This window comes from Apteryx mantelli, chromosome 19 (genome assembly GCF_036417845.1).
Source record: "Apteryx mantelli isolate bAptMan1 chromosome 19, bAptMan1.hap1, whole genome shotgun sequence".
Lineage (NCBI taxonomy): Eukaryota > Metazoa > Chordata > Aves > Apterygiformes > Apterygidae > Apteryx > Apteryx mantelli.
Window position 1 is genome coordinate 3,390,681 of NC_089996.1, and position 14,244 is coordinate 3,404,924.

The 14,244-nt window shown below is 38.8% G+C and overlaps 1 protein-coding gene across 1 annotated transcript in view; it reads right to left on the reverse strand.

Moving 5' to 3' along the window:
• Positions 1–2,547: 2,547 nt before the first annotated feature.
• RAB40B (RAB40B, member RAS oncogene family) overlaps positions 2,548–14,244 on the reverse strand; it is a 29,756-nt gene continuing 18,059 nt past the window's right edge. The window contains exons 2-6 of the mRNA XM_013960880.2: positions 8,132–8,192; positions 6,265–6,325; positions 5,325–5,402; positions 4,616–4,838; positions 2,548–3,672 (exon numbers count right to left, since the gene is read on the reverse strand). Coding sequence (XP_013816334.2) covers positions 3,401–3,672; positions 4,616–4,838; positions 5,325–5,402; positions 6,265–6,325; positions 8,132–8,192 — 695 coding nt within the window. The 3' untranslated portion in view covers positions 2,548–3,400. The remainder of the gene's footprint in view (positions 3,673–4,615; positions 4,839–5,324; positions 5,403–6,264; positions 6,326–8,131; positions 8,193–14,244) is intronic.

Consider the following 14,244-nt stretch of genomic DNA (forward strand, 5'->3'; position numbering starts at 1 on the left):
ATCCACCCGCCAGGCCGAGGAGCGCCGATCGATCGATCGAGCCGCGCCGCGCCGCGGGCACGCCCTGCGCCGGCGGCGGCTGGGGCTGGGGCGGCCACCTCGGCCTGTGGCCTCGCCACGGCGGCTCTGCCCCCGGTAGCTGCGTCTCGGGGAGGAGGGCCCGCCCTGGGGCGGAGGGGTCTGCCACCGAGGTTGGGGGGTGTAAATGCACCCAGCGGGGCCGGGGCCTGGCCCTGGCCCGTCGCCTCAGCTGAGCCCACCCCTAGAAGAGGGCATGAGAGCTCTCACACACACTTGGCGTAAGCTGCGACAGGGTGGTCCAACCTGGCCAACCCCCCCCACCCACCCGTGGCCAAGCATTGAAATAGCCCCAAAACATTATGGAATAACCTTGGAGGTATTCAAGGCCCAAAGCCTGAATCTAAATTCAGTGTTAAGCCTACTTTGAGCAAGACGTTGGATGAGAGGGCCTGCACTGGTCCCTTCAGACCTGAATTGTTTCATGAGTTTATGGAACCTGCACTTTTGTGTGGTCTCAAGCAGCACTATTTTGGGTCAGAAAGGAGCCAGCTGCTCTTCATGCTCAGTACCTTCCCCATCAGTGGCTCGAAGTTTTATTTTCAGATTTGTGATCTACTTTTCTCCTCTGTTTGGACCTATTCAACATCCTCCAGCTGGAGATGACTGAAGCACTCCAGTTTACAAGGGCTGAGCCCAGGCCCAAGGCTAGAGCAGGTGCTGGGCTACAGTGACCAGGGGGTTCATTATTTTTTATGCACTCTTACAAAATCACACTACCCCTCCACAAGATTTTGTCTCCTCAAGCACTCAGGATAGTTAGTGAGAGAGCAGCCATTTTTTGATTTTTTTGTTCGTCTCCCTCGGGCTTTACTTACTGCATTTGGGATTGCTGCAGTCATTACCACAACCGAGGAGTGCTGTTCCAGCCCCTCCTTACCTTGTCTTTATACTGGCTGGCAGGAAGAACATAGAATCCGACCCCGAGCACACAAAAAGGGGTCTCACATCCATATTAACAGCCTCTCCCTGTAAGCCTCTTACTACAGGCCACGTGTGTGTGCAAAGGAGAAGACAGCATACAAGAAGGGAAACAAACTAATGACCTGGTGAGTGAAGAAGCCAAGATTATAATTTAGAAAAAGCTTAATCCAGACAAGATGCTGATGCACATGGCTTCATCCCACACACAGACAGTAGTCAAACATAATCAGAACACTTCCCCAGTATGGACATCTCATTCAGCTTTAACCTTTTGTAGAGGTAGGCTGCTATGAACAATTTCTACAGTATACGCAACTCAGACCAGCAGGTGGAGCCTGCTAGTCACCAAAGCAGTGTGAGCAACAGAAATCCTCCACCTTAACAACTACCAGCTAGAAATAGCATGGTCAGACTAATAAGGTATGGAAGCCTTGATTTTTGAAGTATCAGATCAACAGAGTTGTTTCTGTCTCTGCAGATAAACGGGTTACACTTGAGTGTTCCACCTGTAAACTTGGAATTTCTGAATACTTGTGGCTTTTACTGCAAATGATGAAAAATCATTTGAAATGAAAAAAATACCCTCTATGCAATACATTTCTTATGCATCATTATGCAGTGAAAACTGATTTTAGATTTAATGATAATTTTCACATACCAAGTCTCAATTCATCTAGCTTCACCCTTTATCTGCAACATGAAGATTATGTAGCTAAGCATCTTACATGTAACATTACAAAGTTAGTCAAAAGATTTTCTATGTAGTCAGTAGCAATACTGAAAGCCACTTCTCTCTCCTTATTGCAAAAGCATCAGCTTAAACAAAAGCCACGTGCATTTTAGCACTTCTGTGCAACAAAATCTTAGAGCAATAGTAGTAGTCTATAAGTATCTAAACTACCTTCATAACAAGTTGAAATACACAGTTTAAAATGGAGTAAGTCCAAATTGCTTATGTGCTGTAATTAGAAGCTACCAAAAAGGATAATTGTGATCTATTACCAGTCCAAATAGAGGATATACAGAACTGACTAGGCACGATCAAAAAAATTCCTTCCATTGCACTTTGTTTAGCCATTCAGTCTTAAAATAATGAGAAAACTTGTTCTGAATCACTTTTTTTTGTGCTGCACTTTTTGGTAAAATGAACTTTGGCATTTTACTGGCCTAGGATTTTTCCTACCAGCATACAGATGCTATGGAGATCTGTGCTGATCCAGGAGGAATAATATAGAAATGTAACTTGACGGTCTCTCACGACAGTAAAGACACCTAGAAAAAGTTGGGATCAAGTGATGCAGTCACTTGTTGTTTCTCAGGAGAATAAGTCTCACCATTCTTTTATAAACAGAAGGAGGACTTGACGTGTATTATTCTTCAGTATTTCAGTTAACAACATTGAAGACAGATGTTGTAACCAAAGAATTAGGTGATTTAAGTATGATGGCTTCATGTTCTTGATGTCGACTTCAGATGTACTGTTCTTCAAAATTCTTCTAAAGGAAGATAAAGACAATCTTCCCAATTAAAGAAAGAATAATAGGATTTCTTTTCCAGAAACATTTATTTATTTTTTTTAAATAGTGTTCTTTCTTATAAAGCAGCTCTTTGAGTCACATTCCTTTTACCACAGTGTCTTTGGCATTTTCTTCCTAGAACTTTCTTGTAGAGTGGTATAAAAATGTAGATTTTTACAGAAAAATAAGTATATAAACCACAAATTAATCCCCCAAAGTATTAAATAACATACCAAAAGCGTTATCAAATCTATTTCATACACTAATGGGACAAAACCTTGTTGTGTTTGTGCATAACAATTATATACACATTTTTAGCTTAGTTAAGTTAGTGCTTCGAGGTTATCAAGGAAGCTTTACAAAAAGTCCAAATGCACAATTGCAATATTACTAGAATTTGTCACACTATTTGTGGAATTTACAATGTATACAATACATTGCATTTAAGAACCTCTGCCTGAATATGCAAACCGACCACTCTTTTAAATATTTTTGAATAAAATTTGCAAATACACACATTTTTATATATACAATAAGTCACTTCCCAGATTTTATGCAATTAAGAACTCAAAATAATTATAATTATTCCCTATATAAAAACACATCTACTAGTAAAAACAATGGCATCATGCACATCAAAAACTAAAATACAGTATGAAAATTCAACAGCAAAACATAACATCCTTTCAGTTGCACTTAACTTGTCATTCATTCCAAAGCAGCATTACTTTAGTGAGCAAGCTCTAAAATAAGATTTTTCTTATTTTTATCTATGCAATGTGATACACACATAGAATATGCTCAACTATTAAACAAAGAGTCCTTGTGTTCAACACTCCACGTGAGGGGATTCCATCCAAGTTCCTTTTCCCACAGAGGGTTCAGGAAATTTTACAGCTGTTTCTTGTACATTTTTTTGGTGGGCTCTGTGGTGGACGGATAATTTTAGCTTTCTTTAAGCTGTTCCTTTTACTGATGTTGTTGGATGTGAGGGAGTAGGAGCGTCCATGCATCATCCTGGCATTAAGGCCATTGGCCATGGAGAAAGATTTGAGATGGCTTCTTAAGGCAACAGGGAGCGGGAGCTTGTCAACAAGATGCACAGGGGTACAGGAAACTATGGCACGGCAACAAAGGTCTTGCAGACTCAGTACTTAAAAACAGACATAAAACTTGCATTATAATAGCATGCTTTTGTCAGCCACGTGGTGGTAGCATACCCAGTATTCTGCATGCACTTTGTTCTTCTAGGAAGAATTCTCATTTCTCCTCCCGCACCCTTTCCCACATTATATATTATCCAAAAAATCTGTGCTTCAGTTTCCTATTGTGTCAGAATACTTACATGAGTCAGAATTCAGCTTTAGGAAAGTGGTTTTTTGTTTGTTTCGTTTTTTTATTCCCTACACGCAGGGATAAAACTGTTCCTGCTTTTGTATATTTTCTGTTTAGAAAGCAAGTTGTACACAAGTCTCAGTTCCTTTTTTTCCCCCCACGTTTTTGCATCAAAATCAGCCAAGTAATAAAAGTTCTGGAAATGATTTTATATTCGTGAAACATAAGCCTTGGCTAGGACTAAATTTAAACATTTTCAGTGTTGTATGATATCCTTAGACTATCATGGTCATAATAAGTGAAACAAAATTTTTTATTTTTATTTTATTATATATTTTTAAAAGGCCCACACAGACATATAGCTATCTAATCTTTTCTCCATGCTGCTAAAATCTTGGCCTCAGCCATACCTGGCAATGAATTCCCCAAGATATTTTATCCTATGTGGAAAAATTTTCTTTTGGTTTTGAATTTGCTTTCAGTTTCATTGAACCTGTGCTTCTATCCATCTTGTCTCACAATCCTAGAAAGCAGTTTTCAATCACCTTCTCTACACCATTTTGTATGCTATACTGTTGCCGTGTTTCCTAAAAGCTAAAGCAAACCGTAGTCTTTTCAAGTTCTTTTCACCTCAAAAAACTAACAGCAAACCATTTAACCACAGACTAAGCTGTTAAGGTTATCAGACACCTTTGTCTTATATTTTAAAATCAGTACTAGCAGATAGTAGCATAGGTAATTGTGTACTGTACTTTGCTTACCCTTGTTTGGTCTCCAGAGCCTGTCCATTCCATGTCTCATCAATACTATTCTTGCAAGCTCAGTGAAGGACTCTGTAATATTGAAATTACAAAGTGGGCTGACTTCAAAAAAAGTCATGCCCAGCCTCTCAGCATAGGCTTGTGCTTGTTCAGTAGAAACCTGGCGCTTGAAGGCTAGGTGAAGGCGATTTCCAACCAGGATTTTTGGTACACCGGGAGCATGCTGAGCAAAAAGAAGCAACAACAGCAAGAAAAAAAATTAACAATCTGGCTCCCACTTCCCTCAATTAAAACAAACAAAAGCTTTTTCAAGATTTAAAGATTGAGTGGGAGGTTGGACCAGATGATGTCTAGAGGTCCCTTCCAGATTAAATTATTCAATGATTCTCTGATTTAAAACCATCCCTTCCTCACAGTAAAGCGACTTAACAGATGATGTAGCAGATCTATACCAAGAGTGGGACTGCAACTTGAAATTTTTGCCCTCCATATGCTTTCTGTTAACACCTTTAGAAACCAGACACTTCAGCTGGTACGTTTCCAACTTTCTAAAAGTATAAACATAGAAACAAAATTGTAAGCTTGGCATCTTGGATAACTCTGTAGTAAGCACTGCCTGAAAATGCCAGGAGAAACAGTAGAAAATACCATAAGCAGTCAGTCTTAGTCATCTGGTATGGACTAGTGATGCTCTGGGATTGTATCTTACCTCATCTATTTCTTTTATCCATCGATCGATTCCATCAAATGACCAACGATTTGTAATATCATACACTAGTATTACACCCTGTATTTAAAAAAAAGCGAGTTTAACAGAGGCATAACACAGAGAATAATACCTGTAATTTCTCCAATTCCAAAATAATCCTGTAAAATACTGAGCAACTTCTCAATGGAGCAGAAACTCAACATCCTGTCAAACCAAGCCCCGTCTCCCAGTATAGATTACAGAATGGGTAAGAGGCAGAAACCCCAATTTCATTTTGGGGCCTAATACATTGATAAATATTTGTTTTTACAGTTGGCAGGTTTGGCTGACCGTACACACATCAAAAGTCATAGCAAATAAAAATTTTTGATAACATTCAGGAGCTCTGTGCAATCTTGGGACATAACAGGAGCAACTCATCAAAACCAATGCACGTCATGAGTTACAAAAAGTCACTAAAGTATTGTTATATGTCTTTTTTTTTTTTTTTTTTTAAAGTCCGTCTCACTACAAGTCATTGCACTTTGTTAAATTTAGGCTAGATATTTTTCCTATTAGTCTTGACAGCATTATGTTGTCAATCTATCTTACTGGGCAGACAAGATTTTAAAAAGCAGAATTAGCATATTCTTCATTTTCATGACCAAAGAAAGATAACAGACTTAAGTTATTGAGGTAACCAACAAGAAGGCATAAGAATATATATCATTGTATTTCACCATAGTTTAACTTCAGTCTCATTAATTCCCTCTCCCCCCAAAAGAGAATCCTCCCCCTCGTTATTTACCATTTTGCATATGTTATCTTCAGAACATTATAGAATCTGCATGCAAACTACAAGACAGCAAACTATAGAAGCCATCATGATATTTTGCTGTTTTCATTCCTCCAACAACCATTACTCAATTACTCATCGTTGAGAAAGCTGTACTTTGCTTACCTGAGCACCTCTTGAATATGACCGAAATATGGTGCAGAATCTCCCTTGCCCTGATGTATCCCTAAATGAAATAAATTATATATATTTTTTTAAAGAAGTAGGTGTCCACTTATGTTAAGAGTTCAGCTTGATCAACCCATCTCTATTGATCTATATCACTTCTTCCCTTAGCCACACAGTCGCCGCCACTAAGGCATAAGAGCTCTTCTTGCTCTCAGCAGTTCCCTCCCCCCACACTGGCATTCTGCTCTTCCCTCCACATTTCTCAGATTTCTCATAAGAGAACAAGAACTTCAAACTCTATTCTTGTGATTGCCCTTGGAAAATAAAGGCTGTTAGTCAAGTAGATAGATGCCACTATACTTTGCATTTAGTTCAGCTCAAAGAAAGATTCTGTTTGCACAGCAGAAAAGTGGAAGGAAACAACAGCTGTCACCAAGGAAGCTAATGGAAAAACAATAAATTCTTGATTACAGCAATAAGAGTTTATCATGAGTCTAGTATGATGAAGCCATCCTTACAGAGGCATAGACAGCACAGATTTTTAGAAAACAGTGCACAAAAAAAAAAAAAAAATCACTGCATACAACGTTTAGAAACAAATTTATAATGAAGAATACAAGAAGAAGCAAAGTTCCATAGACTATTTGAGGTGGATGACAGATCTTCAAATGCAAGGCACATATTTCCATATATGGTCAACTGCAGAAACATTTCCGATCTGTTATTCTAAGGAGTTCAAAAAACATCCTCTCCCTTCACAAAAAGCATTAAAACATCTCCTTCCTGGCTGCTTCTCAGATAAGCTTTATGTGGTATTTTTATTAAGCTATATAAAGCAGAAGACAGAAGAAGAAAAAAAGCTGAACAAAATATCAAGTAATCAAGATACCATATGGCAAAGTACTATTATCCATCATTGCATTTTAACTTTTGAACCAATATTTTGAACATCATAAAAGCAAAAGCAATCAATGAAGAATAAATTAAAAATAAATTAGCTTTGGCAACACACAGGCACTTAACTCCAAGACTTAAATATGTTTCAATCAGCAATGAACATGAGAATGAATGTTAAAGTCAAAGACTGAAATAGACAGTCCACTACCATTTTTAGGAGCGGAAAAAAAGGTATAATCCCAATAACAATTCATGCTCATCTCCAATTCTCCACCCTATCTGAACACTGTTTGTTCCTCGAACCTGCCCCTCTGACTCATCTGGATTATGGTTCCTCAAATCACATTCCCCCTCCTTCCTTACTTCTCCCTCTTTTGTGCCATGAGTTTACGCAAGATGAAAAACAACCTATTTAAGAGGCATTGCATGTTATTGCACCTTTCAAGTTATATCACTTTGTTGCAAAATGCTTAATTGTTCTCCACACTTTTGTGCTAGGATCAAATCAGATTGAATATCAGTGAAATTATACAAATTTAAACCATCATGAGTAACAACGCTGCTTTTTTGAGTTTAGTTTTTAACACTGTGGCACTTCAGTCAGCCTGACCACCATTACTAATAAATTGAGAGCTTTTGCTGTACAATCACTGTATGTTTTTTAAGGTACTTTTTTGCTCATTGTTACCAGTACAGCTAAGTAACTTGTAATCTTTTGTGCCTTCATTCTGCATTTATTACGCACCTCATTTAAAGAAACTCTAGGGTCCCCTATTTTACATGAAATGGATGCCAAAAGGAGGTAAAGGGAAAGCAAGTGACTTGCATAAAGTGCTAGCTACCTGGATCATTCTTCCTCATTTGGTTAAATATTTCTGAAGAACAAGGGAGAATTCCTGCCCTGAAGAGTTGCATTCTTTGCATCTCTGAAATATAAATTATGAGGAAAGATGAAACAAGCACTTACCAGAGCTGCAGCTTGATTCGTCGGCCATCCAGAAGTATAGTTGTAGTCTTATAATCAATACCTGGGGGAAAGACAATCGCACAAATCTTAGATCCGTTTCAAGGTGTACAGCATATGTACAGACAGTTATAGATTTCAAAGAAGCTGACCATTAAAAAAAATTATTCTTTTTTCCATCAGTAGTCTGTCAGATGCATAGAGATAAGTATAGCTTGTTCATGTAAAATTACAAAGACACCTTCCATATTTCTGAAGAGTGATCCATTCAGTAACAGATTTCTCAGGTCCCCTTCAGCTTAATAGATGATCTCTTTTTAAGCATGTACGTAGGCACGTTCATGAATAAGAGTTTTATCTCTTTTCAGCAAGGGAAGGTAGAAGTATGTTTTCCCCTTTCTTCTCACACATGGGCTGCAAACTAAATGCCATTCTTTTCCTCTATTCCCCAGTTATATTGCCTCTCTTATTTCTTCCTAACCTAGCAGCTCTGACCCATAAGCAGCTCTTACATCAGATACATTTGTCCCCCTCTAACACAAAAGCAACAGATGGCACAAGAAGTAGCTGGCCTTTCGTTTTCTAGCTTTTCCCATTCCCATTGATAAGTCTTCTCTGCCCAGAAGATCTCTTCAGTTAGCAACCCACAAAACACAGGCAAAAGATTCTGCTTACTCCTCCCTGTAACAAGCTCAAGACTCGTGGCTGAGCTACAGCACTTCTTTTCGATGAACTGAAAGAATACTGCATCATTTAATGGATACATGTATTTGTGTTTATACATGTATATATATACACACATTAAAAGATAAATATATATTTATCTTTTGTTTATCCTGTTAATATGTGAACAACATAGCATGCTAATATATTTTGCTGAGCTCACATCTTTATTGTATGTCACCAATACCATTTTATACTCTTCGCAAATAATCATCCATGCTGATATTAGCTTTTTTCACTACTGACCTGACATGCCTCAGGAAGAAATTTAACTATGTAAAAATAAGCTCAAGTGTAGCTTTAGTGTTTTCTTGGGCAAAGTGGGTGGGTTAGCCTAAGTAAAACTAATTAAAAGCCGTTAGGCAGCTGCAATTGACCCCTGAAAACGTTTACCACTATGCTAGGGTCAATGGCTGGAAACACTGGGCTTCAGTACTGTATCCACAAAGTTCATAATTAATCAAATAAAAGCCTCTCTTTTAATGTTTTTAAATGTTACTGAAAAGTATGCATTACTCTGCAGCCAAGCAACACAGTTTTACTGGTAAATGTGTTTTTCCACGTTTTCTTGGCTTTGTCATAGTTAGAATCATTTCCTGAATTGAACATTTATTCATACAGCCCTCCAAACGCAGGTTAAAAAACATGGAAACTAGCTCTGAGAACATACTGAAACGTAGCTAGACTCATACCTTGAAAAACAGAGACGTGTTTTATTCTCTGAGTATAAGCAAGACAAAAGGGTGGAAAAAAAATACATTGACACAGAAAAACAAATGCGTGAGGAAGAGTGCCTTAGTCACTACTTAAGGATTTGCTGAAGTCTTGTCAAAGGAAGAGGAATGACAGTGGTGAAGATGATCCCGTTAACTGTTTGCTCCTAAACTGCAGACAGCTATAAATCACTGTGGGGGAGTAGAGAGACAACACATGGCACATAAGTATCAGTGCGTGGAAAGGTTGGAACAAACTGACAAACCAGTGGAAACACCAGGACTCGAAAAGGAACAAAACATCTCTACTGCCTAGCACATTATGAGCCTGCTACCTTGCTCCAGCCTGGCCAACTTTTAGGCGTAAGATGGAGAGCACAAGCTCTCCTGCCTGGCTCCAAATGCCCTGACGCTTCTACGTCCAAATACGGAGAGCCACATAGCTCAGTCCATCCACAGGTTTCCCCAGCCTGTTTCCTAACATTGCCACAACAAACCCCGACCAGCATCGTGTCTCCACCCTGTTGAGTGCCTAGAGATGCTCTGTGGTTGTCTTTTAGGACAGTCTTCCTATCAAGTGTCTGTTCTTCAAGGGGAGAGAAACTGTGACCAACTTATGGAGCAAGGCCAGCCCTCGAGTAGTTCAGCCTCCGTCCTCTCTAACACCAGCCATGTTTCAACGCTAGCTAAACATCAGTGCACATGTCAAATGCTTGCCAGTAAGAAAAAAGATTGCTATATTTGAGGGGTAAAAAGAAGTATCAAAGCGTAAAAGAGTCACATCAATTAGAAACGGATTGTAGTCACAGCTCATGTCACTCTCTCATAGAGAAAGATTACGGCACAGTGCTGCACGTGAGCGGTGAACGAAAAGCCCTCCGGTGTCGTGCTTGCAGTCAGGAAAGACCTCTACCTGCTGGGAAGTTTGTTGTTTGCCTGAAAGCATGCTTTGTCATCAAGTTAATATTAAGTCACAGTTTTCCTTTTATCCCTAAAATAAAATACACTAAAATATTAAAATCATATAAAACACAATCATCAGATATAGGCAATTCTATAATCTTTCATATTATATCATTTTATTTTTTAAAATTTCCACAGCATTTGATATATTTATTTTCCAACCTGCACAACTGACAACTGCAGATGAACTAGCCCACCCCAAATGGGCTTCCTGTTGCTCCTTCAAGTATAGCACTGCTGGACACTGCAAGCAGCCTCAAAAAGGTCCCTGAAACAGTCACCGTGTGTCTGTTACCCCTATCTTTGTCAACAAAATAAAGGTTTAAAACCCTCTTGCATGATATGCAGAGGCACAGAAATGAAGCCTTATGTGTGTCTTTTTCCAAAAGGAAAGGAGTTTGGAAGAGTAGGTCTGGAATAAATAGGCATCTAATTACTAAACAGAAGTTAGTGCGAGATAACAGTTATCAGCTAAGTCAGCTTTCCCTGTAGAGACAGGCAAAGAAAAAAGTTGCTTCTTTTGGCATGTGTTGCTCCTAAAATTTGCACCATGCTGAACTGCTCAAATGCAGTTTGTCTAGTGAACTTGAAAAAGATTATCTGAGGCAAACAAGATTTGCATTTGTTTTTATAAAGGCAACCAAACTCTTGAATTCACTAATCACAAGACACTGCTCTTTGAAACAAGGTATGGGTGCCCTATGCCTGGAAGAGCTTCCCTAGGTACAAGTCAGAGTAATTTCTTGCCCAGAGATCAGTATGCCGGTACTCAAGACAGCTTCCCCAGAACTTCAGGCTCAAGGCAACTCATTCTCCCTCAAAACAGAAAAAAAAAAGACGGCCTGGGAGACTCTAAATGCTATTTACTATATAGAACACTAGCAATAATTTATTTTTGAAGGATACATATTCTACCATTGATATCAAAGCATACAGTGAACCAACTTCTTTCTTTGCTATAAATAACCCCACTTCACTAACTTTCTTGCTTCTTGTATGTTAAAGTTTACATTTTATAGATTAAGTAGCTCATAGGTATTCTGCATTCAAAAACTTTCACAGCGATATTAATGAGATGGTTTTATTTCTATACTGCATTTGCTGATATTACTAGAGTAAAAGTACCTTTTAGCTTTATAAGGTCAAAGATTTAAAGAACAAATTTGGAAGGATAGTTGCACAATAGTATTATTAATATATATTAATATCCATTAATTGATTTGACTTGTTTTATAATTTATGTAATTTCTAGCAGCATTAGCCACTGCCAAACATCTGCCCAATCTGAAAGCCAAAAACAGAGGAGTTTTCAGTCATCTTGCAGAAGCTCTAAAGAAACAAGTGCAGACAGTTCAAGAGTGAAGGGCATTTATTAAGAATGAGAGGTCAGGAGGAATTGCCTCTGTTACCAAGGTTCTGGTAAGGAAGAGGTTAGCAATAACCCGAGTAATGGTAGAAAGCGAGCTCAGAGAAGCAGTCCTGCTGTCATGCAAAAAGTAGATGAGTGAGCAGGAAGACAGAGGCACTGACATAGATAATAGGTCGCACGCTATTAGGAAACTCATTTCAAAGGTGCCACTTCATTTCTACTGCCTGCCCTCAGGATACTTCAGTTGATTCCCATTAGCCTACAGGTTCACTACTCCCAGCTTTACAAGCTGAAGAATACGTCCTACTATCAAGTAGTAGCGTATTAGAGAAAAACAAGCAAACGAAAAACCCCAACACCTCATGACAACTCCTTCAAGCCTGGCAGCGGAGAGAGGGAACTGAGTTCTTTCCATCGTTCCAGCTCGAATTGGAGGTTGGTTCGATGCCATGCCAGCTCCACGGCTCCCACAGCAGCGCCGAGCTGAAAGGCCGGCTACAGCAAACATGGGCATTTCAAGCTTTTAGCTCACTGCAGAAGCGTGTGAATTGAGATGTTTCCCACCCATAATTCAAGCTCTTATCATTTGTACATTTGGAAAGTTAAAAAAAAAAGAAAAAAGAAAAAAAGAAAAAAGTTACCACTGTTTTTGGAAGACATTTTCATTTCTTGGCTAAAGAAGTGTACCAGTCCTCCAGCAGAATTAGGAAATAGTCAAATCTACGAACTACAAGTGGGGAAGGAAAAACAAAAACACCCCCTCCCCCCCAAACTTGCAAACAGAGCCTCAGGACACCAAACAGGCTAGGACATCAAAAATTGTGTGTGTGCTGAAAGAACAAGTTCCATCATTTCAGAAATTCCTGAAGACATAAAACATGCAGAACAAACACAGCATAACACTATACGACTCATTCCAGCACCCTTGTGCTACTACTGATATTTCCCGCAGGGTGAAATACCTCCACTAGCTTATCTAAAGTTAATGAAGAGGCACAACCATGTTTAGCAAACACTGACACATCCCACACAGTGAACTGACATCCATCATTCTGTTTAAAGACATACCAAGCATAGAAAATTAGTATGGCACAGCTAGAGGATACACAGCTGAGTAAACCAGGCACAGTGGTCTGTGCCATGGACCATAAACTACCACAAGACTCTCACATTTAGCCACACATAATGCAAAATAATACATCTTTTTCCTCAGGTGACATGCATAAGGCAAGCCTGAAAATAATATACTATTGTTCAGGAGAGCACCTTATGGGTTTCTCAAAAGATTTTTGAAAAAGAAATGGATTCAGAAACTTTCTTGTTCTTCAGCTGTTACACAGATAGAAGCAGTTGATAACTGAAGCAGAACATCTCTGCAATTAGCATTTGCCACTGATCAGAAATCAAAATAAAAAGGGTTTTGCCATGAATCATCAGGAACAGCATGAAACCATAACAATGAGACCAACAGATGTGGATTGTGCTGTTGTAGAAATCAAATGTCCTTCCAGAACATTATTCACTCATTTAGTAAGACAAAATAGCTTTGTTTGGATACACAACTGCAATGCATTTCTATGGAGGAAAGAGAAGAAAGAGGCTGCTAACTCCAAAATTTCAGCTGATATCAAGACAATTATTTTGTTCTTTCAGCTTCCTATTACACAACAGTAATAGAAGAACTCTGGATAATACTTTCTACAGAATCAGTCATATTTATCATGACATGGGAAAATAAGTCTTTTAAATTGCAACACCACTTCTGCAGCGCTTCTGGAGGTTTTGTTTATTTGCCTGCTCTAGGGGTAGGAGGAGGGTTAAACCCACAAACTTGTAGAATTGTTATGGCTCTGGGTCCATTTCTGAAAATATTTTAACACTATGTTGCAACTTTTATTATCCTGTATTGGGAAACTCAAGACTTGTGCATAAAATATGAAAAGGTTTTAGTAAAGGAAAGGAGTGAATTGAAGGTGGATTTCACGGAGGGACCTAGTTTTAAACCCATGATCTTTTCAGACTGGAAACTAGATTAGCTTCTCTGCTATGACTTTTTAAAAATAAATTTTATGTTTAATCTTTGTGTGGAACATTCTTGAGCAGATTCTGGATTTTAACAACTATTAAATACAGCTATTTTCCCATTACCTAATGAATAATTTTCAAGCAAGCATGTAGTAAGATTCCAAAGGAAGGATTCAGCTGTTTGATACCAACTGCAGTAAGCAGGAAGGCATCTTCTCTGCATGGATGCTTTGCAGCCATTACCATACTATTGCTTATGCTTCACTGACCACACCACATTCATGTCAACACCAATTATTTTAAGGTTTCCTGTGAATTTATGT